The sequence below is a fragment of the Neopsephotus bourkii genome, unplaced genomic scaffold, assembly GCF_033783945.1.
Source record: "Neopsephotus bourkii isolate Nb327-2 ecotype Australia unplaced genomic scaffold, CSIRO-AGI_Nbou_v1 NB_1526, whole genome shotgun sequence".
NCBI classification, from domain to species: domain Eukaryota; kingdom Metazoa; phylum Chordata; class Aves; order Psittaciformes; family Psittacidae; genus Neopsephotus; species Neopsephotus bourkii.
In genome coordinates this window covers 7,353,643-7,376,555 of record NW_026902002.1, presented here as the reverse complement: position 1 = coordinate 7,376,555, position 22,913 = coordinate 7,353,643, and the positions used below count along the sequence as shown (strand labels likewise).

At 59.6% G+C, this 22,913-nt stretch overlaps 1 protein-coding gene across 1 annotated transcript; it reads left to right on the top strand.

The window, feature by feature from the left end:
* On the top strand, nucleotides 1-11,966 carry IHH (Indian hedgehog signaling molecule). Its single transcript, XM_061370234.1, has 3 exons — nucleotides 1-1,064; nucleotides 6,903-7,164; nucleotides 10,119-11,966. The coding sequence occupies exons 1-3, from the start codon at nucleotides 762-764 to the stop codon at nucleotides 10,778-10,780; spliced, it is 1,227 nt and encodes a 408-aa protein (XP_061226218.1). The 5' UTR covers nucleotides 1-761; the 3' UTR covers nucleotides 10,781-11,966.
* The last annotated feature ends 10,947 nt before the right edge of the window (nucleotides 11,967-22,913 follow it).

The following is a 22,913-nucleotide window of genomic DNA, read 5'->3' as shown; positions in this document are numbered from 1 at the left end:
GTGAGCGGGCGGCGCGGCAGGGGCCGGAGCCCCGGGGTGCCACCCTGAGCCCACGCCGCCACGGGGGAGCCCCTGCGGGACTCCCCGGGGGAAGGAGGTGTGCGGTGTGCGGCGGGACCGGCGCGCCTCGGGGCGGCGGCGGAGCTGTCCCTGGGGGCAGGTGGCGGCGGGCACCCCCGGCGGGGTGGGCTGCGGGCCGCGGGGCTCGGCCGTGGGGGGGGGGAGGCTGCGGGCGGCCCGGGGCAGGTTCCGCGGGGAGGAGGCGAGAGAGGGAGGGCGCTGGGAGGCTGGGACACGGGCAGGGTGCGGTCCTGGCGGTTCCCGGTCCCGGATCTCTTCAATTTCCCCTCTCACTCCTGCTCGGGGAGCGCAGGCAGCGGCGGCTCCGGCTCCGGCTCTAGCCCCGCCACGCTGACCGCCGGGGCGCAAACCGCGGGGGGCTCCAGCAGCGCCGAGCCCCGCGCCCCGCAAGCGCCCGCTCGCCTGCCAAAACAAACGGCCCTTCGCTATTTATTGCCGCCGCCGGGCCACGGCAGCTCATAGCGGGCCGACGCCAGCCCGCCGCACCGGGCAGCCAGAGCGCACCCGCGCCGGGCAGCCGCCGCACCCCGCCGCTACCGGCACCGGCACCGGCACCTGCCCGCCGCCGGCTGCGCGCCGCATGGGGAGCCCCGGGGCGGGCGGAGGGAGCGGCGGCAGAGCCTAGCGGGGCCCCCGGAGCCGCCGGTCCCCCGGGCCGCCCCGGAGCCGCCGGGCTCGCCATGAAGCCGGCGCGGCTGCTGCTGCTGCTGAGCGGGTACGCGCTGCTGCTGGCGCCGGCCGTGCGCTGCTGCGGGCCGGGCAGGGTGGTGGGCAGCCGCCGCCGCCCGCCCCGCAAGCTCATCCCGCTCGCGTACAAGCAGTTCAGCCCCAACGTCCCCGAGAAGACGCTGGGGGCCAGCGGCCGCTACGAGGGCAAGATCGCGCGCAACTCGGAGCGCTTCAAGGAGCTGACGCCCAACTACAACCCCGACATCATCTTCAAGGACGAGGAGAACACTGGAGCCGACCGGCTCATGACCCAGGTACGGTCCCGCCGCCGCCCGCTTCGACCCCCGCGTCGGGCATCGGCGGGCACCGGGGCTACTAGGGAGCGCCCTGCGCTCCGCTCCCCTGGGGCAGCGCGGCCAGCTGCGGGGGACCCGGCGCTGCGGCTTCCCCGTCCTGCCCCGGGCATCCCGGTATCCGGCCCTGGCTGTCGGCTGTGGAGCGCGGGCATCTCCCTTCTCCGGGCGCTGCAGACCTCTGCCTCTTCGGCTGGGCTGAGCGCATCGGACCCGGAGCTGGCAGCATGCTGCTCCCGGAGCCGGCAGCACCCTGTCCCCCGAGATGGCAGCACCCTGCCCCGCTGACCCTCGGATCCTGTGGCACCTATGTCTGCTGCACCCTGAAGTGTGCCCTGGTGCCTCCGGAGTTGGCAGCACCTTGCCCGGCTGTGCTACTACCCATGTCCCCTGGTCCCCTGAGCTGGTAGCGCCCTGCCCTCCAAGCTGGCAGCAGCCTGCCCTGCTGCATCCCATGCCGTGCCACTCTGTTCCCGATCCGGTAGCACCCTGCCCCGCTGCACCCACCCTGCCCTCGCCCCCGTGCTCTGTGCGCCAGCCGGCAGAGCAGGCAGTCTGCCCGCTGCAGCCGAGGGACGGGGCAGAGCCCGGTGTGCTGGCAGGGAGGGCAGGAGGCAGAGCCGCAAGCTGGGCTCCCGGAGCGCCCTTGCTGACCTTGGACCACCGAAACGCTGTGCCATGCCTCAGTGCCCCCTCCGCCCGTGTGTCTCGGGTGGAATGGTGAGAGGTGCCCGGTTCGGGCTGCTTTCTGCTCTTGGGGACAGGGACAACTTGTTACAGCAAATGCCCTGTTGCAGTCAGTTTACAAGTGTTCTGGGCCAGTGGGAAGGAGAGGTGGGGGGGACAGAGGACAGCAGTGGAAGGGGGATGATGCTGGACGAAGGTTACTCTGTGTTTTAATACTGCCAGGAGAATGCCTGAGGGTTTCAGGAATGCAGATAAGGAGCTGCACGGCCTTGCTAAGAAACCTGGCCACCAGCCTCAGCACTGGGTTACAGCCTGAGTGAGCTCCCGGGGGAGGTGGATGGGAGCCAGGGCCACCCTACTGACCGCTGCACCCCAGGTGCAGGACTGATGGCTGGGTGAGCTGTGGTGGTGGCCACTAAGCGGGGCTCTGGCCATGGTTTCTGACCCAGGTGCTGGTAACAGTGGGAGGAGAAGCTGTTTGGGTGCTGGTTTGACAGCTCTGCAATCCCATGTGCCCCGGGGGCAGGTCCCTGTGGCAGGGGCCACACTCCGGGGTGGTTCTTATGTTAGAGACTGAAACAGAGGGACCAGGATCCCTGTGAGGCACCGCCAAGCCTGGGGAGTTGTAGAAGTCGAAGTTGCTGGTGCCTGGAGCCCTGGTGCTGGGCTGGAGTCTGCATCCCCTGGGGAACAGATTCAGGGATACTTGAGGAAATAGTGAGCTCCACTGCTCCATGCATTGGGAAAGTGGGTGACATAGTATTGCTTGAGCTGGAGGCAGGAGAGTGCTTCGGGCTGAGAGTGCTCCCACCACCTGCTCTAATGCAGCCAGTGTCTGCATCCCTGGGAGATGCATCCCTGGGAGAGGGAGGGCTCCATGCTCCACTTGCTACACTTCCTGCTGTCCCGCTGCCTTTGAAAGCTCCCTGATCTTCTTGGGGTGCCCAAATGAGGGCTCTTACCCAGCAGGGTCCCTGGCCACCGCACATCCATGCGTTGATGGATACCAAGGTGCTTTAGGCAAACCTGCAGGGAATTGTCCCCATTGCTGTGGAGGTGGCATGGCTTCTGGCAGCTTGCTGCCATCCCTCAGCTGTCTGAGCTTGTCTGTTGCCCCTGGCTGTGGGAGATGCTCCCAGACATGGGACTTCCAGTTTTGGCACCATGCCTTATGTTGCTATAGTTTGGAAAGGCCATTGACCCAACTTCTTGTCCCTTCCCCCAGCGCATTGGCTTTTACTGCTGTTGACTCACTTCAAACCTGTTTTCTTTCCCCAAGTCCAAGGGTCTGGGTGTCCCAGGCAGCCGGAAGATGCCGCCTGCTTTGGGGGGTGGGTAGTGCTGCTCTCTGCCCGCCTTCCCTTTATCGTTTCATCTTCCTCAAGAATTCCAGTGTGTTTGCTCTCGCTGGTCCCACTCGGAGGTGCTGAGATAAGGCTGGAGGCAGAGCCCGCCTCACCTCTCCCCGGCAGCTTGGCCCAGGAATGTCCTGGGTCCCCTGCCCCCATGGAGTCCCAGCCCCCCAAGCCTCTCCCTACCCCAGCCATCACCCTTTGCAGGCACTGCTAGCCCAGCTGGTGTGGAGACCACCCTTGCAGTGGTGAGGAATTTGCCATGAAGACCTTGGGATAGGACTCTTAAGCTTACTTTGGGAGAAATCTCACCTTGGGGGTGATGCTAGTGGAACCCCCCTTCTCTTGACCAGGCTCGGGACATCTGGTAGCCATAGCCAGACACGCTCTGTTCACAACCCCTCTGCTGAGGCTGTGGTTACACCTGTGTGTCCTGTGTAAATCTGCTCACATGGCCCTGGGGTCCCTGCTGATGGTGTCCTGTCTTGGAGCTCTGCCCTTCTTTCCAGACCTGCTGCGTTCCCTAAAGGGCTTTAACTTCCCCTGTAAGACATGGTCCTGTTCCCAGTATGGACACAAGAAAGTAGATGCCGATGTTGGTCAGTGGGGGACACATCTGTGATCATCCCAGCCTAACATCCCCAGGGTCTCCACCATGGTGTGCATGGGACAGCACAGAACCACACAGCTCAGTGTAGTGGCACAGAGCTGCATCCTGCACGTGGCACAGGGGTGCCACTACAGGGACAAGCTGTGTCCACTCTTACACACTGTCACCACCCGCTCTCACCCCAAACCCTGCTATATGCCTGTTGCAGGGGTGTCATCCTCTCAGCTGGGCACCAGAGCAGCACTGGGGCTGGTGAGCCACGGCCAGGGGTCAGTGCCACACCGCTGAGCTCAGACATCCCACTCCAGCCAGGGCCCGTGGGCCATGGCAGCATTTCCACATCTTTGCTGTCACACTGCAAGATCTTGTGTTCACTCCCAGGCAGGAGCAGGACCATGCCACTCAGGCAAGCATGGTCACCCTGGTCCCCAAGGATGCTCCAGGCCCTCTGGGCTCTGTCTGGGGAGGAGGTGGGCTCTCCCTGTAGCTCCCAGCAAGCACAGAGGCTGCAGACAGGCCATGACCATAGCTTTATGAGTCACTGCCTACCTGTCTGTGTAGGCAGCAGAGCCCTTGGGCAGGTAGTACCCGTCCCTATCTGTTCCCTGCCCATCTGTGCCTGCTCTCTGCTGGCTATGCCTGCTCCCTGCCCATTTTTGCCTTCTCCTTGCTAATCTCTGGCTACCCTTCCCTGTTGTCTTCTCCGTGCCTCCTGTACCTGCTCCCTACTCATCCTGCCTGCTTATCCTTACCTATCACTTCCTGCTCCCTGTTTATCACTGCTCATCCCTGCCTGCTCCCTCCTCATATCTACCCGTTCCCTTCACATCCCTGCCTGCTCCTTGTCCACTGATGCCCAGTGCCCCCGTGCCTGCTCCCCACCCGTTAGTACCTGCTCTCTCCCCGACCGTACCTGCCCGTCCCCGCCTGCTCCCTGTCCACTGATTCTTGTTCCTTCCCTGTCGCTGCCTGCTCCCTGCCGCTCCCCGCCCGTTGGTACCTGCTCCCTGTTCATCGCTCCCTGCTCATCACTCCCTGCTTCCCTCCGGTTGGTACCTGCTCCGCGCCAGTCCCTGCCCGTGCTCTGACACCTGCTGGCCACCAAAGGCACAGGCATGGCAGCCCGGGGACAGGGTGTTCGGAGCTCGGGTTTGTGCTCCCAGCCGGGCGGGCTGACCGCTGCCGGGCGCTACCTGCGGCGCGGAGGGGAAGGTGGGACCCTTGGGCTGGGGCTGCGCAGGGATCGGCACAGGCAGGAGACAAGGCAGCCCAGCGGGGTCACAGCAGCTGGTGGTGGGCAGTGTCCCTGCCATGAGGACAGCGCTTGGAGGGTCTCGGTGTTCGTGTGCAGGCAGGGTGCCCCTGGAGGACAGACGGGCTGGCAGTAAGGAGATGAGGGGTGCCCAGAGTGGGGTGCTGGCAAGGGAGCGGCAGAGGGACCCCTGAATTGATGGCAGGGGGATATAGGGGAGGCATTGGGAACTCCTTGCCTGCCTCCATCCCTGAACCCCCTTACTGCTCCTCTTTGCATTGTCCCCATGGATCCAGGGACCTTGGGAACTGCTTGTGCCAAGTGGCACCAAGTGGAGCTGGATGGGGACAAAAGTCACTCCCTTCCTTCTTTCTCCTCCCCTCACCTGGCAACTGTTTGTCCAACACCTTCCTGGCTTATCTCCCCACACCCAGGCAGCCGTGGGATGAGGGCAGAGGTGCTCCCTCGCCCCATGTGGGGCAAAGGCCTGCCTGGCACTGCCCTTCCTGGGGCCCTGACCCTGCCAAGCACAAGCAGGCTCCCCTGAGAGCAGCTGCACCCACCTCCCCAGTACTGGAGCAGTCCTTGGGGATAGGGTGAGGACTCACAGTTTTGGGGGTCAGTTCCCTGTGGAAGCAGTGCTGGGACATTTCAGAGCCTGGGGGCATAATCAGCATTGGGTTTTATAGCCGTGGTTCATGCTCGCTGTAACTGTGTCTCACCATGACATCCTGTGGCAGTGAGTTCCAGTGCTGAGTTGGGTATCACACTATCCCCCTGCAGTGGCTGGCTTTTAGGCTGCTGCCCAGTCATTTCATTAATGCTTCCCAGACTTACCTCTCGCTGTGCCATGAGTTCTCTGTCCTTTGCTCTGCTTTTATAGCATTCTCTGGGACCCCCCAGAATCTCCTTTCCAGGCTACACAGTCCTCACCCATTCACCTGGATTTGTGTTGAAGCTCCCATATTGCTTTTCCTACACCTTTTTTAGCTCTCCTTCATTCCTTTTGCAGCAGGGAAGGGACCAGAAGCATGGGCTGTATACTTTTGCAAGCCCAGGGTGGAGGGGCTTGGTTCCTCCCTGAGATGGAGCTGTGGCTGGGGGAAGCGGGCAGTGCAGGGTGGCTGCAGCACATGCATTTGGGGCTGGTATCCCTCTGCTTGCTGGGGAGGACTGCGACAGGCCTGTTGCCTTGCTTGGGTGAGCTCTGTGGCCACCAGGTGTGGGGCTTTTGGGATCTGCTGCAGTTCCTTAGCGCTGGCTTTTCAGCCCTTGGGGTGTGGAGAGGTGGATAGGGCTTCACCTCCCATCCTTTCTGCACCAGCACAGCAGAGCTCTTGGTCAGGTTTGGCATTTCCCATATAAGCAGTGGCTAGATGAAAGTATGAGGCTGCCCAGTGCTGTGTACTTGTGCCTCAGGACTTGAGGAGGACCATCCAGAGCAGTACTGAGGACTGGGCAGGTTGTTTCATTTGTGCCTGGGGATAGTGCTGGGGACCCTGGGGGATCCTGAGTCCTCCTTCTGTTACCTGGGAGCCCCTGAGGCAATGCTAGCACAGGGCAGGTGTCTGCAAGCAGAGGGTGTTTCACACCAGCCCAGACTGTGCTGCCCAAAAGGCTTTCCAGCATCCCAGGAACTGGGGGAGAGATGGAGGAGGAGATGGTTGCCCTGTTGGGGTGCACACCCTTGGGAGATGCTGGATCTCTGCAGGGAGTCTGGAGGGCATGGGATGGAAACGGCAGCTCATTCTCAGGTCTTCCTCTCCTAGAGCAGCCCCTGAAGGGCCTGAGGACCCAGAGAGGCTTCTTGGAAGCATGGTGGGATGCAACCTGCCAACCATGCAGCTAACCCCTGCACTCCCAAAAGCTGTTACTTACTCTGCCCCTTTGCCCTTCAGCGCTGCAAGGACCGCTTGAACTCCCTGGCCATCTCTGTCATGAATCAGTGGCCAGGGGTGAAGCTGCGCGTGACGGAGGGCTGGGACGAAGACGGGCACCACTCAGAGGAGTCGCTGCATTACGAGGGCCGAGCCGTCGACATCACGACCTCAGACCGGGATCGTAACAAGTATGGCATGCTGGCTCGCCTGGCCGTGGAGGCTGGCTTCGACTGGGTCTACTACGAGTCCAAGGCACACATCCACTGCTCCGTCAAGTCAGGTAAGGCTGGGGGGGACAGTGAGCAGGGCCAGGGGCCGGTCCCACTGTTGCAGCTGGCTGTGTGTGATGCTCCTAGGGGGCACTGGCTCTCGCAGCGTGATTTCCCTATCTGGGGCAGATAGTCGGCTGGGGAGTGAGTCACACGTCTGTGACCAGCAGTGCCATGGGGGAAACTCTCTGTCTCACTCCCATGTACCTGCACCCTGACCCACCCTGTCTACCTCTCTGTTTTCCACCCCACATCCCCTTCTCCCATAGCCTGTCCCCCATCACATCTGTCTCCCCTGCCTTTGCCCTTGCAGTCCCTTAGTGCCCAGCTGCCCATGCCCAGCTACATCCAGCCTTGCCCTCCTCCACCGCTGGCATCTCTTGGGCTTCTGCTGTCAGAGCAGCATCCATCCGTCCCTGACACCCAGGCAGGAACAGGCCAGGGTACTCTGGGAACAGCTTCTCTGCTGTGCAGAGGAAGGGGGCAGAGCTGGGGGTGCTGAGGGCAGAGGCAGCTGGACTGGAGTGAGAGTGCTGATGCTGTTTGCTCCACGCCGTGAACGGGGGGGGGCTGCTCGCCGGCCCTGCCCGTGGCCGGGAATTAATGCGTGGGGTGCACGGTCCCCCGTAGCCTGGGGGGAAGCTGCTGCCCGGGCCAGGGATGCTGCAGGTCCCGGCGGAGCGGCCGCGCTGGCGGCAGAGGGCAGCAGTGGTCCATCACCGCGCCCTGCGCGCCGAGCCGAGCCGAGGAGCGCTTCCCCGCAGCCAGGAGGGGGCCGAGCTGCTGTCCCGACACCGGCGTGCCCGTGTCGCGACACGCTGGGCACACGGAGCACTTGCACAGGCAGGGGGCTGTGTCTGCACACACATGCCCACAGCTCTGCCCGCGCCCCCATGTGCCGCGGTGGGACCGGGCTGCTGCGCCGGTGTCGCCCCGCGTCTCTTGCCGCCGGGCTCGGCTCCCACCGCAGTACTGTGCCTGTCCTGCTGCCCTAGCCCACGGCCAGCGGCTGCAGCCCCCCAGACGCCAGCCGGCCCCCCCGCGCTGACCCGCTCCCCCGTGCCCGGTGCCAGGACAGGCGCAAGGCTGGCCGGCGATGGAGGTGGGGCGATCACACCGCAGAGAGGGAACATCGCGCCCCCGAAGAAGAGGGACGAAGCGGGAGAGAAGGACCAGGGCTTCTGTGACGCAGGGCACCCTGTGGGGCTGGCCGGAGGAGAGGGGCCAGGCTTCGAAGCAAGGACCATGACCCCAGAGCCTTGGGGCTGGCCAGAGGAGTGGGGCTGTGCCCCTGAAGAAGGACGGAGGCTCTTGAATGCTGGGACCAACCGAAGAGGGATGCTGTGACCCAGGCAGCAGACTGGGGCCCTGAGGCCCTGGAGGGCTTCTAAAGGCTGGCCACAGCCCCCTCACTGCACAGTGACTTCTTGGGGCTCTGCATCTACCGTATTTATCCCCGAGGCCATGGGGAGCCCAGGAGTGTGTGTTGGAGGCTGTGCGGTGCATATCACAACCACCCCCAGAGCTGTGTACAGGGGGCAGCTGGGCTGCCCCTGCCTCTTAGTAAATGGCTTTTATTTTTGTACGGATGGCTGCGTGGCCTGTTATATGTATTGTGTCTCCTCGGGTCCCTTCCTGCACCCCCCCATGCCCAGCACCTGTGCACCCCGCTTCTGCCAGGTGCCCCTCTTGCCCTCCTGCCAGCCCCTCCCCACAGCTCTGCTGCCTGCCTGGGGATGCGGGGTGTAGGATTTGGGACCTGGCCTCCAGGGCAGGCACGGGGCAGACCCTGCACCTCATCTGAGCAATAAAAGGATTCTGTCCCAGAGATGGATGCCTCTCTTCATGGGCCTGGGGGCTGGGATTTGGCTCTGTGCAGAGCTGGGGAGTGATGGAGGGCTGTGCCATCTGGGTGGGGACGCTCCGGGATTAGATGAAGGAGGTGGGAGAGGGATCTGAAGGGGAGAGGCTGGGAGCTAGAAGGTGGGACTGTGGAGGGCCAGGAGCAGGACCCTGGGTGAGATGACCCTAGCAGATGGTGGGAGGACATCATATAGATGCTGAGATAGGGGTTGCTGGAGCTTGAAAGAGCAGGGCTGCTGTGGGAGATGAGTGCTGTTCCTTGGGAAGCCAGGGTTCCCCTGCTAAGTGCCAGGATGGTACCCTGGTGATGCTTAGTGTCTTACTGCATCTTTTCATCTGAGGAGGGTTAGGAATGCTGTGCCACCATCCCAGGGGACAAGTCCAGAGAGTTTGGGTGCTTTACCCTGTCACAGCTGCTAGCAAAGCTGGGCCCAGAAAGCTGGTGGCTTTTTCCTGATGATGGCCACAGGCTGTGACATCTCCCTGCAGCTCAAAGAGGGGGTTGGCTGGTGTGTGTGGTGCAGGGGTGAGCAGGCAGAACGGAGCAGGGCTACGGAGCAGGGTGGATGGATGCCATGGTGCTGGGGGATGGTGCTGCACCCTGCCCACCCTTCATTGTAGCATCCTCCCCAGCAGTACCCAGGCCCAGCACCGCAGGGGATGGGGGTGATGTGAGCATACAGAGCACTCTCCTCCTCAGCCTGACATTGACTCAGGGGTCTGCCTCCCTGCTTTTGAGCTTTGGGTGCCCCTGACACTGCCTTGTGTGTCTGGGGCTATGGCTGTGCCCTGCTCCCCTTGCCAAGCAGGTTTCAGGACCTGGGTCTGCCGAGCAGTGCACTGGCACCATAGCGTGAAGCAGATGCTGCCGTGTGTGGCTTGAGCCCTCAATTGGCACCCCCAGTGAAACAGACACCCAGAGAGCCTGGTTTAATGGCTTGGGGGTGTGTAAGGGACGCGTGATTGTTGGTGATGCCACGGAAGGGTTATCCCCAGGCGGGCAGAGCCAGGCAGCCTGAGAGGGTGGCTGTGTGTCGTGGAGGGGTGATGCTGGGGTTCTGTCAGACAGGTAACCCTCCTGTCCTCTCTTTTCCTTGTGCAGAGCACTCGGCCGCTGCGAAGACAGGCGGCTGCTTCCCTGGGCGGGCACTGGCAACGCTGGAGGATGGTGTGCGGACACCGCTGTGGGCCCTGCGCCCGGGCCAGCGGGTGCTGGCAATGGACGAGGCAGGCAGGCCCACCTACAGCGACTTCCTGGCTTTCCTGGACAAGCAGCCCCGTGCCCTCACCTCCTTCCACGTCATCGAGACGCGGGAGCCGCCGCGACGCCTGGTGCTGACGCCCACCCACCTGCTCTTTGTGGCTCACAACTCCTCGGCGCCCGCCGCCCGCTTCCACCCCACATTTGCCAGCCAAGTGCGCCCCGGACACTTTGTGCTGGTGGCGGCCGGGGGCGGTGGCCTGCAGCCCGCCGAGGTGGTGGCGGTGCGGGACCGCAGGGATGTGGGGGCCTATGCCCCGCTGACGCGCCACGGGACGCTGGTGGTGGACGGTGTGGTGGCCTCCTGTTTCGCCCTGGTGCAGGAGCAACATCTGGCACAGCTGGCCTTCTGGCCGCTTCGGCTCTACCACAGCCTGGTGGGGTGGCCAGGGGTACAGGGGGACGGCGTGCACTGGTACTCGGGGCTGCTCTACCGCCTGGGAAGGCTGCTCCTGCCTCCCGACAGCTTCCACCCGCTGGAGGTACCCCCGATGGAGAGCTGAGGGTGCGCCCCGGCCAGTGCTGCTGGTGGAGGTGGTGACTGCAGGGCAGCGCACCGGGGGCCAGCACCCCCTCCCAAAGCTGGGTGCCCATGTAGAGCTGCCTCCAGCACTGCCTGCTTGGGACACAGCCACCTCCCAGTTGGGGAGCACTGGGGCTGCCTGGTGTGCCTCCTCCATGCCCACCACTCCCTCCTCACCCCCTGTTCCTTGGTGCAGAGGGAAGGCACAAAGGGTTCCCCTCAAACATGGGGTTACCCCCGGCTGGATCCACATGCTGCTATTTGTGTGTGTGTGCGTGATGTACGTGTGCGTGTGCAGAACTGGCTAAGGACAGAGGTCTGGTAGGCCAGGGGGAGAGGGAAGAGGAGACAGGCCTTGGCTGCAGGCTGCTCCCGCAGGGCTCCCTGCCTGCCTGCACACAGTGGAGAGGCTTTGGGAGAAGGGCCCCAGGGCCCTTTGCTGGGCAGCCCAGGAGGGAGGGCAGGTGATGCCATTCCCACCCCTCGGACATGGAAGCTGGGAAGAGGGTGATTTAGGTACTGGGACTGTGCCTTGCCCTTAGGCCCTGACTATGGGTGTAAGGGGGCACCCAAACCCAGTCCTTATGTGCCTGGGATGCCCAAGCATTGGAAGGGCAGGCATGAAACTCCAGAGTTGGTGACACAAATGCTGCTGGAGCAAGGGACTCTGTAGTGGGACCCAAGCTCTGCTCAAAGCCAGTATTGTACCCACCTGGCCAGACATACCCATGGGCATGCTGTGACCTCATGGGGGGGCTCTAGCTGGCAAGAGGGGGCTGCAGAGGCACGGGTGTGGGCAGGAAGGTGCAGGTGTCAGCCAGGCATGGGCACACACTGATAGGGAGAGCTGGGGCTGCAGCCCGATGTGGGGAAGGAAAGCATCGTGGGAGAAAAGTGCTCCCCCCTTTGCCTTCATGCATCCTGCCCTGAGCTGTCTGAACCCACAGATGTGCCTTTCCCACCCCAAAGCTAAACCATTCCTCAAGCTCCAGACCCTGCCTGGCCCATCCTCCCTGACCCCCCCAGCACCCCAAACCCTCAGGGTAACTCATTGCTGCTCACCCACTCCCGGGACCTGGGGGGAATTCTGTCAGAGCTGCAGCCACGCTTCCCCTTTCAAACTCCTGTCCAGAGTCTCAGCCTCCCCTGGCTCCACATTGGCAGGGGTGAGGAGGTCCCGTGTACCCCCTGTAGCATCACGCGTCTTTATTTATTGACCTGCTCTTTGTATGTGCCATGGATGGGGCAGCGTGGGCATGTGCAGGTGAGATGGGGGGGGGGGGGGGGGTGAAGCTGTTGGTTGGGGGATGATTTTCTTTTTTTAACAAAAGCAGAAATTATTTAAAGATTATTTTAAAGCACAGTTTTTATGGTGATAGATGTCCAGGGCAAAGTGAGAGTGTGAGCATGGCCGACTGCAGGTGTGGTTTTTGTCTCTTCACTGTATGTAACTTTCCTCATCGGGGACACGGCCAAATAAATCCATCATCTCCCAGGCAGGCGCTCCGAGCTCTGGTGTGGGGAGTGAGGCAGGGATGGGAAGTGCTCACTGCCCATCCTAAGCAGGGCAGGCAGGGCTAGAGGGCCTCTTGTGCTTTTCCAAGAGCAAGATTTGGCTGCTCAATGCCTCCAACAGCAAGGGTGAGCTCTCTCTCCCAACCCCCCTGTACCCAGGTGAGGTGGGCAGCCAGAGGCCTACATGGGACAAAGCTGTCACTGGAGCCACCTGGAAACTAAGGCAAGTGGGGCAGGATGTGGGAGGGACAGCCACTGTGGGACTGGCAGGGGCACCTCTGCATCCCAGTCTGGGCCCATCACCCATGTGCCTGGCCACACTGGGACAGCCTTCCCCACCATCTCCATCCCTACAACACCCGCTAGCCCAGTGCTTCTGGAGAAGGTGGGCCCCTACCCTGTACACTGGGTTTTCAGTGCTCATCATTGCTGGCTTTCTTCCCTTGCCAGCCCTGTCCCCCTCCACCCCACCTCCACACCAGCAGAAGGGAAGACCACCTGCCCTACCCAAACACCCCTCTGTGCACCCCTTGCCCCATCTCCAAGCTGCCCTGCCCTGGTCTGTCCCTTGGGACCACAGCCCCTCCAGGGCTTTCCCTGGACCCCATGGCATGGTAAGTGTGGAGCAATTCAGCAGCAGGCTGTCAGCAAGGGCCCTCATCACCACGGCTAATTTAAGGGCTCTGTGAGGTGACTGAGCTAATTTAATTAGGTTCTTATTACAGAGAAGGACAAATTGGTCCCCTGGGGGGGCACAGGGTCAGGCTTTTGAGAGGCACTTTATGGAGTGAAATTTCAATCAGGCTGCCGTCGCAGGCACAGGGAGCTGCAGGCAGGGAATGCACCGGGAGTGAATGTGCCCTTTGAGGTACCCTGTGGTGCTGTGGGCAGCCCATCTCCAGGCCCAGGTTTTTAGGTATCAGTGAGTATGTGGTACAACTTGTTGCCCCATTAGGAGGGTGATGCAGAGTATTGGGGGACTGCTTTTGGGTGGAAGCAGGGAAAGCCAGGGGTCTTGGCTCTGTTCCCTGGCTGTTCCCAGGGCAGCGAGAGGAAGGGGGAGCACTCATAAAGAAGACTTTTGGGTCTTTCTGAAGCCATAGTAACTCCCCTCCTAGACCTATAAATCCCCATGGTAATAATGGTGAGGACAAAATCATGTGCAGCTGACAGACAGGACTTAATGACGGGGGTCTTTCTTACCTTGATGTCCCCATCTTGTCACTCAGTCCCAGGAGAACCAAGGCAGCCTGGGGGTTGCACCTCTGCTCATGGGCACCTGAAGCAGCCCCATCTCCCAGGGTGCCAGTCCTGAGTGGAGGGGTCCCACCAGAGTTCCGGCTGGGTGATGATGGATGGGGATGCTGGTGGGTGGCCGGCAGACGGGCCGGGCTGGAGGGTACCACAATGGATGTCTCTCCATCAATTTGTCCTCATTACCATGTCAATGGTGGGCGGGAGGGAGAGGAAGGGCATGTGGTACAGGAGAAACCCCCCACATGCTCCCATCTGGGGTAGCGTGTCCTCCCCGCCATCCCTCCAGCCCTGTCTGAGCTTGTTAAGCCAGCGCCAGCACACCCCCTGCCCAAATTCAGGGGCGGAGAAGTACCACCCCCTATTCAGAGCCTTGAAAAGGCTACAGGGTCTGGCGCTGTTAACAAGGGGGGATATTTGTTCCCGTCCCCGCCTTTCCCGTCTGTCCCTCGCACCGTGGCCTTCTGCCGTAGCAGCGCCCAACAGCCCCGCTGGCAATGGAGGCGGGGGGGGGGGGGAGCACCCCGAAAGCATCTCCTCTTCATGGGGAGCTGCACCTCATCTCGGCGTGGGCAGGAAGCAACGGCAGGGAGGGAGGGCATCCTGCGGGACTGCAAGGTTAAAGGTTCCCCGCGGGGCAGGGAATATCCCCGGGCAAGGAGGAGGTTTGTGCCCATCACCCGGGCTCTCTGGGTCTAACCAGATCCCCATGGCCTGGGGCGTGACGGTGATGGGGGTACACCCCGAAATATCTGGGCCTGCATGCAACAGCAGGTTGTGGGAATCCTCCTGCCGGAGAAGGCAGACAGACCCATAGCTGCCCCCCAAAAAAGCCCAGAGGAAGGAAGCTGCATAGCCCGGCGCGGCCCCTCACGCTGCCAGCCGGCGGGTGCCCGCAGAGGGAGCCCGTATCCGCTTCCCACTCTCATTAGCTTAATTTAACTTAATGGCTTTTCGGAGTGCTGCTGCTCCGGGAGCAGGAGCCCACAGGAGCCCCGGGAGCGTGCGTGGTGCATGGTATTGACTGCGGGTCCCATCCTGCGCCCCAAATGCCTCCACCACCTCCCCCTGGCCTGAGCCCCCACCTCCTGCCCCTCTCTCAGTCACGGCACCAATGTGGGGACAGCTCCCTCCACTTGCAGGAGCTGCCTGCCCTTGGCAGCTTCGCTCGGGGGGGGCTGGAGGGGCTTCAGGGACTCACATCACAGCCCTCTGCCTGTACAGATGCAGACAGACGGGCATCCATCCCTTACACATAACTCTATTCCCTCGACAGACACATGCCCATCACCTCATCGGTCATGCTTGAACACCCCGCAGCTCTCAGCATTGCCATCCAATCCCACAAACTACTCTCTTTCCAGCCAGGATACGTTATACCCCAGGCAGCCTCTAGAGCACCCAGGTGTCCCTGTGTCCCTGATCTCTGTCCCTTCCTGGCAGAGGCTGGGTTCATGTGCACGGCCCATGGTGGCAGCATGGGCACTGTGAGAACCATGGGACACGGGCACCGGGGCCAGTGCCCACCTCTGCAGCCATGCCTGCCCCATGTCTCCAGGGCAGACAGCACTCTGGACCCACAGAGGGATCTGACACCATTTCTCCTCACCCAGGGTGAGCCCTGCAAACCCTCCCACTCCAGCACTGTCTAGCTCCCTCTCCCACGGTGTGGGGTATAGAGCTAATACACTGAAGCCCACTTTTCCCTTCCCATATCCCCTCCCCAGCTGCAGGATAGGCAGAGCAGAGTTGATGCTGGTGCTCCCCCACACTCTGTATGAGGGAGAGGTGGCTGGGGACCATGCAGGGAGGTCTGGAAGCAGGCAGCAGGCAGCAGCCATTACCTCGTACATTGTCCCAGTATAAGACAGGATCTCCCACCACCACGGTAACAGCCAGCAGGATATGATCCCAAGGGAACCCAGCAGCAGCTGGCCCTGACTTCCACCGGTGGCTCTGAGGTGCCCACGATGTCGGGATGGGGGTGTGTGAGTATGTGACCATGTGCAGGGGACAAGTAAGAATCTAATCAGGGTCCTTTTCCTCAATAAATCATTTGTCTCAATCCAACGCCCTCCTTCCTGCTCTAATAACTCCCGGCCTGGGCCCCACAGCCACAACAATGCGGCTAATGGAACGATTTATTTTCATAATGGTGCTGGTGGGGAGAAGGGGCGGCCGGGGCGGGGGCAGCACGCTCTGGGGCAGGAGTTTCTAATTAGTGAATGAAATTTTATGTAAGGCTGGAGGAAGATGGATTCGCTGCCTGACAAGAGGCCTTTCAGCTCATCAAAGTGCCCAAACAGGGAGGTAAATTAAATTATCTCTAATTCCTCACTAACCTCCAGGGAGTCACCCTTCCACCAGCGAAAGGTGGGTCCCTTCCTGAAATGAAGAGGCGCTTGAAGGACTGAGTGGAAGGGACCAGGCTCTGTTGAAGGGATGGGGATGACAAGATGGGATGGGGTGGGACAGCGGAGCAGAACAGGCTGCCACTGACTTTGCTGAAAAATGGAGAAGGAAAAAGGTGATGATGAAGGGTGGAGTTGCAAATGGTCAATAAATAAACAACTCCAGGGACTAATGAGGATTCACAGCAAGTTTTCCATCCGTGTTTGTCACTTAACCAGTCAGGGACCAGGGCTGAAACCCAGCTAGCACTGGGGTGGAGCAGAGCAGCCTGGCAGCAAGAAAAGGCATCCCAGCCCTCAAGGGGTTTGAGCAGGGACAGCACTTGGCTTTGAAGGGATGACTGATGCTGCAGCAGGCAAAGGGTTTAGTGCAGGAGAATGCTTCAGCAAAGACTCTTGTTCTCCTGGCTGTACGTGATTTGGGGCCAATGCCAGTGATGTCAATGCTTGTGGTTCGAAAGCTGTTCTTGGGATACACAGTGTTGTTTTTTCCTAAATCCCCAGATCCTGGAATGTCTCCTGTGATGGAGACTCAATTTTCACAGAGAATAAGGTCACTCCCTCCTAGCACTCCTGCTTGCTAGACAGACCTTGCAGTGCCAACCTGCCACCACCCCAGATGTCCTAGTGCAAGGAAAAAAGCTTGGTACTGCGGCTGAAACCAGCCCCTGGCTCTCTCTGGGGCAGGCAGCACTACAAAATGCCCTGAAAGCACTGAAGCTCCCCTCCTGCAGGGCCAAGGAAACCCATTCAGGAGCAGCAGGCAGGTTCCCAGGTTACCTTTCCATGCAAAATCACGGTCTGCATTTCCTGCAAGATCTCCTGCCCTCCTGATCACCGCACTGCCGAGTGGCCGCCCTCACAGTACAGCCTAGGGAAGGAAATAGGGGTGCTGTGGAGGCACGGGGGACAGCCGGGGCCCTGCAGCAGTGCCAGGGGCGTGCTGCAGGCTGGGGAGCACAGTGCCCTCCCCACAGCTGGGCTATGTAGAGCGGGGGCAGGCGCAGAGCGGGCTGTGCTGACCCAACACTCCAGGAATTTAATTTGTTTAATATATTCCCTGGGAAAGAAGCAAATAAATAAGTGGCACCTTGCGTGCCCCCATGTCTCACTCTCACAACGACGGTGTCAGCTTAACGAGCTGAAGCCCTCAGCCTGATTAACCAGCCGCTGCTCCCGCTAACAGGGAACCACAGAGCACTGTGATTGATACATGGAGAGCATTAGCCCCTGCAGCCTGGTGCTCTACTGCCAGGCTGGAGCACTGTGCCCACCGCAGCCCTCTGGCTCCTGCCCTCCATACCCAGGGCAAGGACAAGGCAAAGGCTCCCTCTTGCCCCAGGAGGATCATGCCGCCCCACTGCTCTGTGGTGTAGGCAGTGCCTGGGAACATGGTGCTGGGGCTCGTTTTGCCTCTCGAGATAAGGGCATTCTGGTAGGTTCCTACTAGCTGTGGGATCAGCTTCTCAAAGCAGGGGCTGAGAGACAGGCTTGTGCTGTCCCCCATGGGCTGGCAGGGACACGTGGGGACACTGAGGCATAGGGATGCACTGGAGGCCACAGAGACAACCCAGCAGGAGCCCATGAGTTTTGGGAGCTCTTATAAAGCTTTAATCCACCAAGCCCTTACCATACCACTAGGAAGAAAACCCAAGTGTCCTGACCCTTCCCTTTCCCCATCTGTCCCTTTCTCAGACCCTCCTGCAGCCCTGCTTGCATGTCCTTCTGTCTGTCCCATTCTTATTAAGGTGTCCCTGGGTCTCACTGCAGAGGCATCACCCGCTCCCACCATCCCTGTCACACAGTTTCACCACCCCCTACCCCCACCTTGGGAAGAGGTTAATCAGCAGCCAGGGAGACAGGGTAATAAATGGCTGTTATCTTGTTAATGAGCTGACATTAATTAGAGCCCAAGGTCCTGGGAGGAGCAGCTGATTTATCCCGTCACCCTGGGAGCAAGTTAGGGGCTAACTCCATGGAAAGGCCATTAACAGGGAAGAGGTGAGACTGGGGGGGGTGTGTGTTGAGTGGAGAGGGTCGCCTTCCACCCATCCATGCATTGCCCCACCAACCCCTCAAGAACTGAGCCCTGGGTCCCCTCCCTTCCAGGGAGAAGCTCTGACCTTGGTGTAAGTCCCAAAGCAAAACCAGAAGATCCTGGAGTTGACAGGAAAAAGCAGGGATGGGGGATCCGCTGGTGCACCCACAGATGGGGGTACTGGGGGAATAAAGCCTGGCTCTGCCAGGGATGTGTGACACTGGACATGATGTGCTGGTGTGGTGGGCGCGGGCAGTGGTAACGGAGGCATAGGGAAGCCGCTGGGAGGATGCTGTGTATTCAATCGCTTCCCTGCTTTCCTGAATGATGCTGAGCAATGGGAGATGTTGTCTGCTGAGCTTCTCCCCTGGGGTGAGGACAGACAGTGAGGAAAAGCTCTGGTGCTGCCTAAGCTGATGTGGGAGGCAGTAGGATAGAGGAGGCCTCTGGGTGGGTGATGGGGGTGCTAGGGGGTGTTTCAGGATCGAAGGAGAAAGGCGTCAGGGGCTAATGGGACTGTAGATGTAGCAGTCAGGCCCTGGGTCCTTGCAAGAAGTGGATCTGAGCTGACTGTGTGTCCTTGTCTCTCCAAGCCGTGTGTTTACAATGGGACAAGCCATCTGTCCCTGTGCAGATCACCTCTGTAGCACATCACTGTGCCCCAGGAAGCTGAGCCAACAGCTAACAACAGGGAGCTCTAGGACATCCCCTGCAGCTGTATGGCCTGATCGTGTAGGATGCTGGTGCTCCAGCCCTTCATGGTGGTTGTGTGCTGGGATCAGGTGTGACATTTCAGAACTGCCCTAGCTCTTTCTGCTGGGGGCAAGCACCCTCCCTGTCCTGCAAGCCTTCCCATACAGATTTGCCATCCCCTGGCTCCAGGATGGGAGCTGTTAACAGGGTTTTTCTGCTCAGCCTTTCCATGTCCCATCAGAGATGGGGCTGCTTATTTGAGGAATTGCTTGGCCAAATAAACAGCTGCTCAGAAATCCCCGCAGGCTTGACTAGGAGGGCTTGAGCTGTGTTTGCTTTTCCTGTTAACCCCTTCGCTTGTGCAGGTACGTGGGGCTCAGAGCAGAGGGAGTTGTGTACCCCTCCAAGCCCATGCAGTGACAGGCGATGGATGCATAGGAATTTCTGCCTTTCAGGACAGATCCCTGCCTGCTTGATGGAGCTGCTGATGTGACAGGATGGAGAAGTCCTCCAGAGCCTGTGGCTGTATCAGAAGGCCCTGGGATGGGCAGATGCAGGTAGACCCACATAGGGTGGGGGACAGGCAGGGACAGGACCAGAAGCTAAGCACAGCATCCCTGGAAGCAGGCAGGGAGGTGACTTCAGCAACTTGACTGACACTTGTCTCCCGCCATCACCAGAGCAGGGGCAGAACCCTAAAGACATATAAGGACTCCTGTGAGCATCTCTGAGGCAGTATGTGGATGGCTGCTCTGCTCTCCAGAGCAGACACAGAGGGGACAGCACCAAGCAGCCTGGGACCCTGGGGCTGGCTGTGCCAGGTCTGACACAGGCTGGGCTCAGCTCCCACTGCTGGGTGCTGATTAAGACTCATTACCTGGTTGGTTAATGGAACCTGGGTTGCTCACAGGTGACTTCAACTGTTCATTTAGCCACAAATCACCAAGGGTTGGCAGTTTATTTACCTTCCCCACCAGCCTCCTGTGGCTTCCCAGACTCCAGAGATAGTGGGTGGCCCAGCTGAAAGGGGCAGGGAAAGGGAAGCATCCCACTGTGAGGAGTAGTCAGGGCTCTCACAAAACTGGGGACACCCCAAACTGGAGCAGGCCAGGGGTTCAGCCTTCTGTGGGCTGGAGGCTGCAGAACATAAGTGAGAGTGGGACACTTCTACAGCCCCTTTTATGGGAGAATGGCTGAGAAAGCACCTGCAAGCAGGCTTACAGCTTCTGTCTCCAGCATCGGTGGTGCTTCTGGGCTGTATTTTTCCACTAGCTGGTTTGGGACTTCAGTGCTGCAGATGACCCGAGGCACCAGGGCCAGAGCAGCAAGATCCATTGTTTCCTGAGGGATGCTATAAACAAGGTTGTTACACTCTGGGTCTCTTACAGAGAAGTCATTTCCAAAGATGGAAAGCTGTGGGAGGTATAACCTGGGGACCAGCTAATGCTGAGCAAGTGGGTACAGCCATCCTGGGGACAGGGAGCTCCTTCTAGGCTTAAAAGGTATAGCCCAGGCAGAAATTAGGGTGCCTGTCACCTCTCTGGGATGGGTTAGTCACAGCAGTTCCTGCATTGGTCCCTGTCTCAAAGGTAACTTCTATTGACTAAATGTAGGAGGTAACCCAAACCCAACAGCGGGACCTAGTGCTAAACTGTGCATTTAGTAGGTAGACATCAAGACAGCTCCAGCATGGATCATATCTTCATCTGATGTCTGGGATAAGAACTCGATTCTGAGAAAATGGAAGTCTGGTCCCAGTCAGTGACTGTTTATTGGGCTATGGATTATCCTCGGCCTTGACTTTGATCTTGGGAAAGCTGGGTTTGTTGAGGGACATTACGTTGCTTCCCAAGGTGACACTGAGGAAGTAGTTTTACAGGGCTGTAAAACTAAACTGTGCTCCCAAATACTACCTGTGATCCCATGGCTTGTTTGTGGGAGCTCAGGCACTCCTGGCAACAGGCTGGGGAAGCATGTGAACTGCTGTAGGTAGTGTTGTGGGTCTCTACAGATGCTGAAAACTTGGGTGCACCAGAGCTGGATGTCTTTGTCCTGTGGGTGTTTGCTCTTCCTGTTTTCCTCCTGCTGCTTGACCTTGTAGGGCTGGAAGTTGTACAGAGAAAATCCATTTGAGGCTATGGAAAGAGAAAAATAATGCAAAGAGCTCCAGTTGTCTAGTTGGACACCTTCAGGTCACCAATGAATGGTTTTGCAGAGCTTATGTAGACCCACTCTGCCTAGATGCTGCTGTGGCTGCTGCTTTCAGGTGGCTGAAGAAAGACTGGGCTCTGAAGGTTCAGCTGAGGCACATCGAGGAGAATCCCACAAAATGTCTGGGCAAATGAAAAGTCCAAGGAAGCTCTGGGTTGTGTGAACGCTCCTGGTGCTGCCCACTGCCCAATAAAGGATGCTGTGATCAGGCCCTCCCAGAGAGGTGAGGGAGCTGAGCAACCTTGCTATGCCTGGGCAGCGTGGATCTCCCACTGGTCTGCACTTACCAGGCATGAATATACTAAATGGTTAAGTGTGAAGGCACCTTTAGGGCACAGTGTGAAGTGCATCAGGCAGAGAACAAATGGAGATGTTGATGTAGTGGGTTGAGCCAGTGAAGGATGGGAGAAACACTCTGGCTGGTTCAAGGCTTCAAGCTGGTCCATCCAGCTCTATACAGGCCTCAGGAGAGCAGTCCTGGATGTGTCCAAGACCTTCACAGCAGCAACGTGGTGTTTGCTGACCTGTTTCATAGAGCCAGGCACACTGTGAGGGCTCTGCTACCAGTGGGTGAGCAGAGGAGGCCCTGGGGTAACAGCACAGGGTGACCTGTGGGGGGGACTGGAAGCAAGATGGTGCTGGTGGGGAACATCCCTCCTTAAACTCCACCTGCTCCTGAACTGGGGTGATTCCCTAGGGTAGCTCCTGTCCATAGTGCCATGTGTCCCCAGGCCATGGGAGCAAGCTGTCTTGCTGGCAGATATTCTGGGCTCTGCTGCCTGTCGCTGATGTTTGGGGTTGCCTTAGATCCTCTGTGGAGAAGGATGCTGGGCAGAGGTAAGGGGCCAGGCTGCTATCATGTTCACTTATTACAATTCTCAGATGTAGTTAGCAACCAGGTGAGCTGTCACCAGAGGACCTGATGGATGGAGAAGAGAGTTCCCTCCTTCCTGAGACTGGAAATGAAGCTAATCAGACCTGGACAACTTAATCCAGCTCTGATCTGATTAACGACCTTGAAGACTGTGAACTCATCAGCATCCTGGCATCTATCACTGGCTGCGTCCCGCCCCTTCTGCCGACCACTGCTTGGCACAGCACTCGTGTGCACAGCCCTGGGTTCCAGCTGTCTGCCCTGCATGGTGTGGGCTGTGTGCCAGCTGCTCCAGCCTCTTGCAGCGTCCCAGTGTCTGGGTTTGGTTCACCTTGAGGAAGGAGCTCCCTCCATGCCTTTTCTAGGTTTCTTTATCAGGTTTTCACTCAGGTTTTATGGCTGGTGTTTGCAAAGATTTCTTGCCTGTGCAATTCCAAGGTTGCAGCTTGGCTTCCTGCGCTTGCATCACCCTAGGATCTGTGAATTGGGCACCAGCCTGGATTGCTGATTCTTGGAGGTGTGTTTGTCTTTGGATAGAGCCTCCTTAGGTGGTAGAGGTGACTTCAGTGAGGACAGTAATTTGTGACTCTGCACTGTGACCCAGACCCCCAGAATGAGTCTCATTCCCTGCTCCCACTGTCCAAGCTACACTGTGCTCAGGGCTTGGCAGTGGTTACTCAGCCTCTCCTGGGCTGGCTATGGCTACCAGCCTGTTTGCCATCCCATGGTGGTCACTGTGGTGGTGACTTCTCTGTTGTGCCCCAGTGCAGCAGCCACAATCTCTGCCCTGGGTATCAATGCATGTTCCCTGTGCAAAGCTAACAAGCCACTGCAATCCTAGGAGCCAGTCTTGAGGACTCAGATAAGGAAGTGGTGGTTCCTCTCTTGCTTCTGTCACCATTGCAGGCTGTGGACCTGCAGTAGAAGAGCTGTCCTACCTCTCCTGTGCCCTCTGGTCCCCGAATACCTGCTGCACTTTTCCCTTGTGCTTGGGAGCCAAGCTGTTCCATTGCTCACCAAATCTTGTCTGCCTATGCCTGCTGCTTGTCAGGGCTGGCTACTGCCATGGTGGGGAGAGTGGAAGGGCTTGGGGTCCTTTTGTTCATCAGGGATGTTG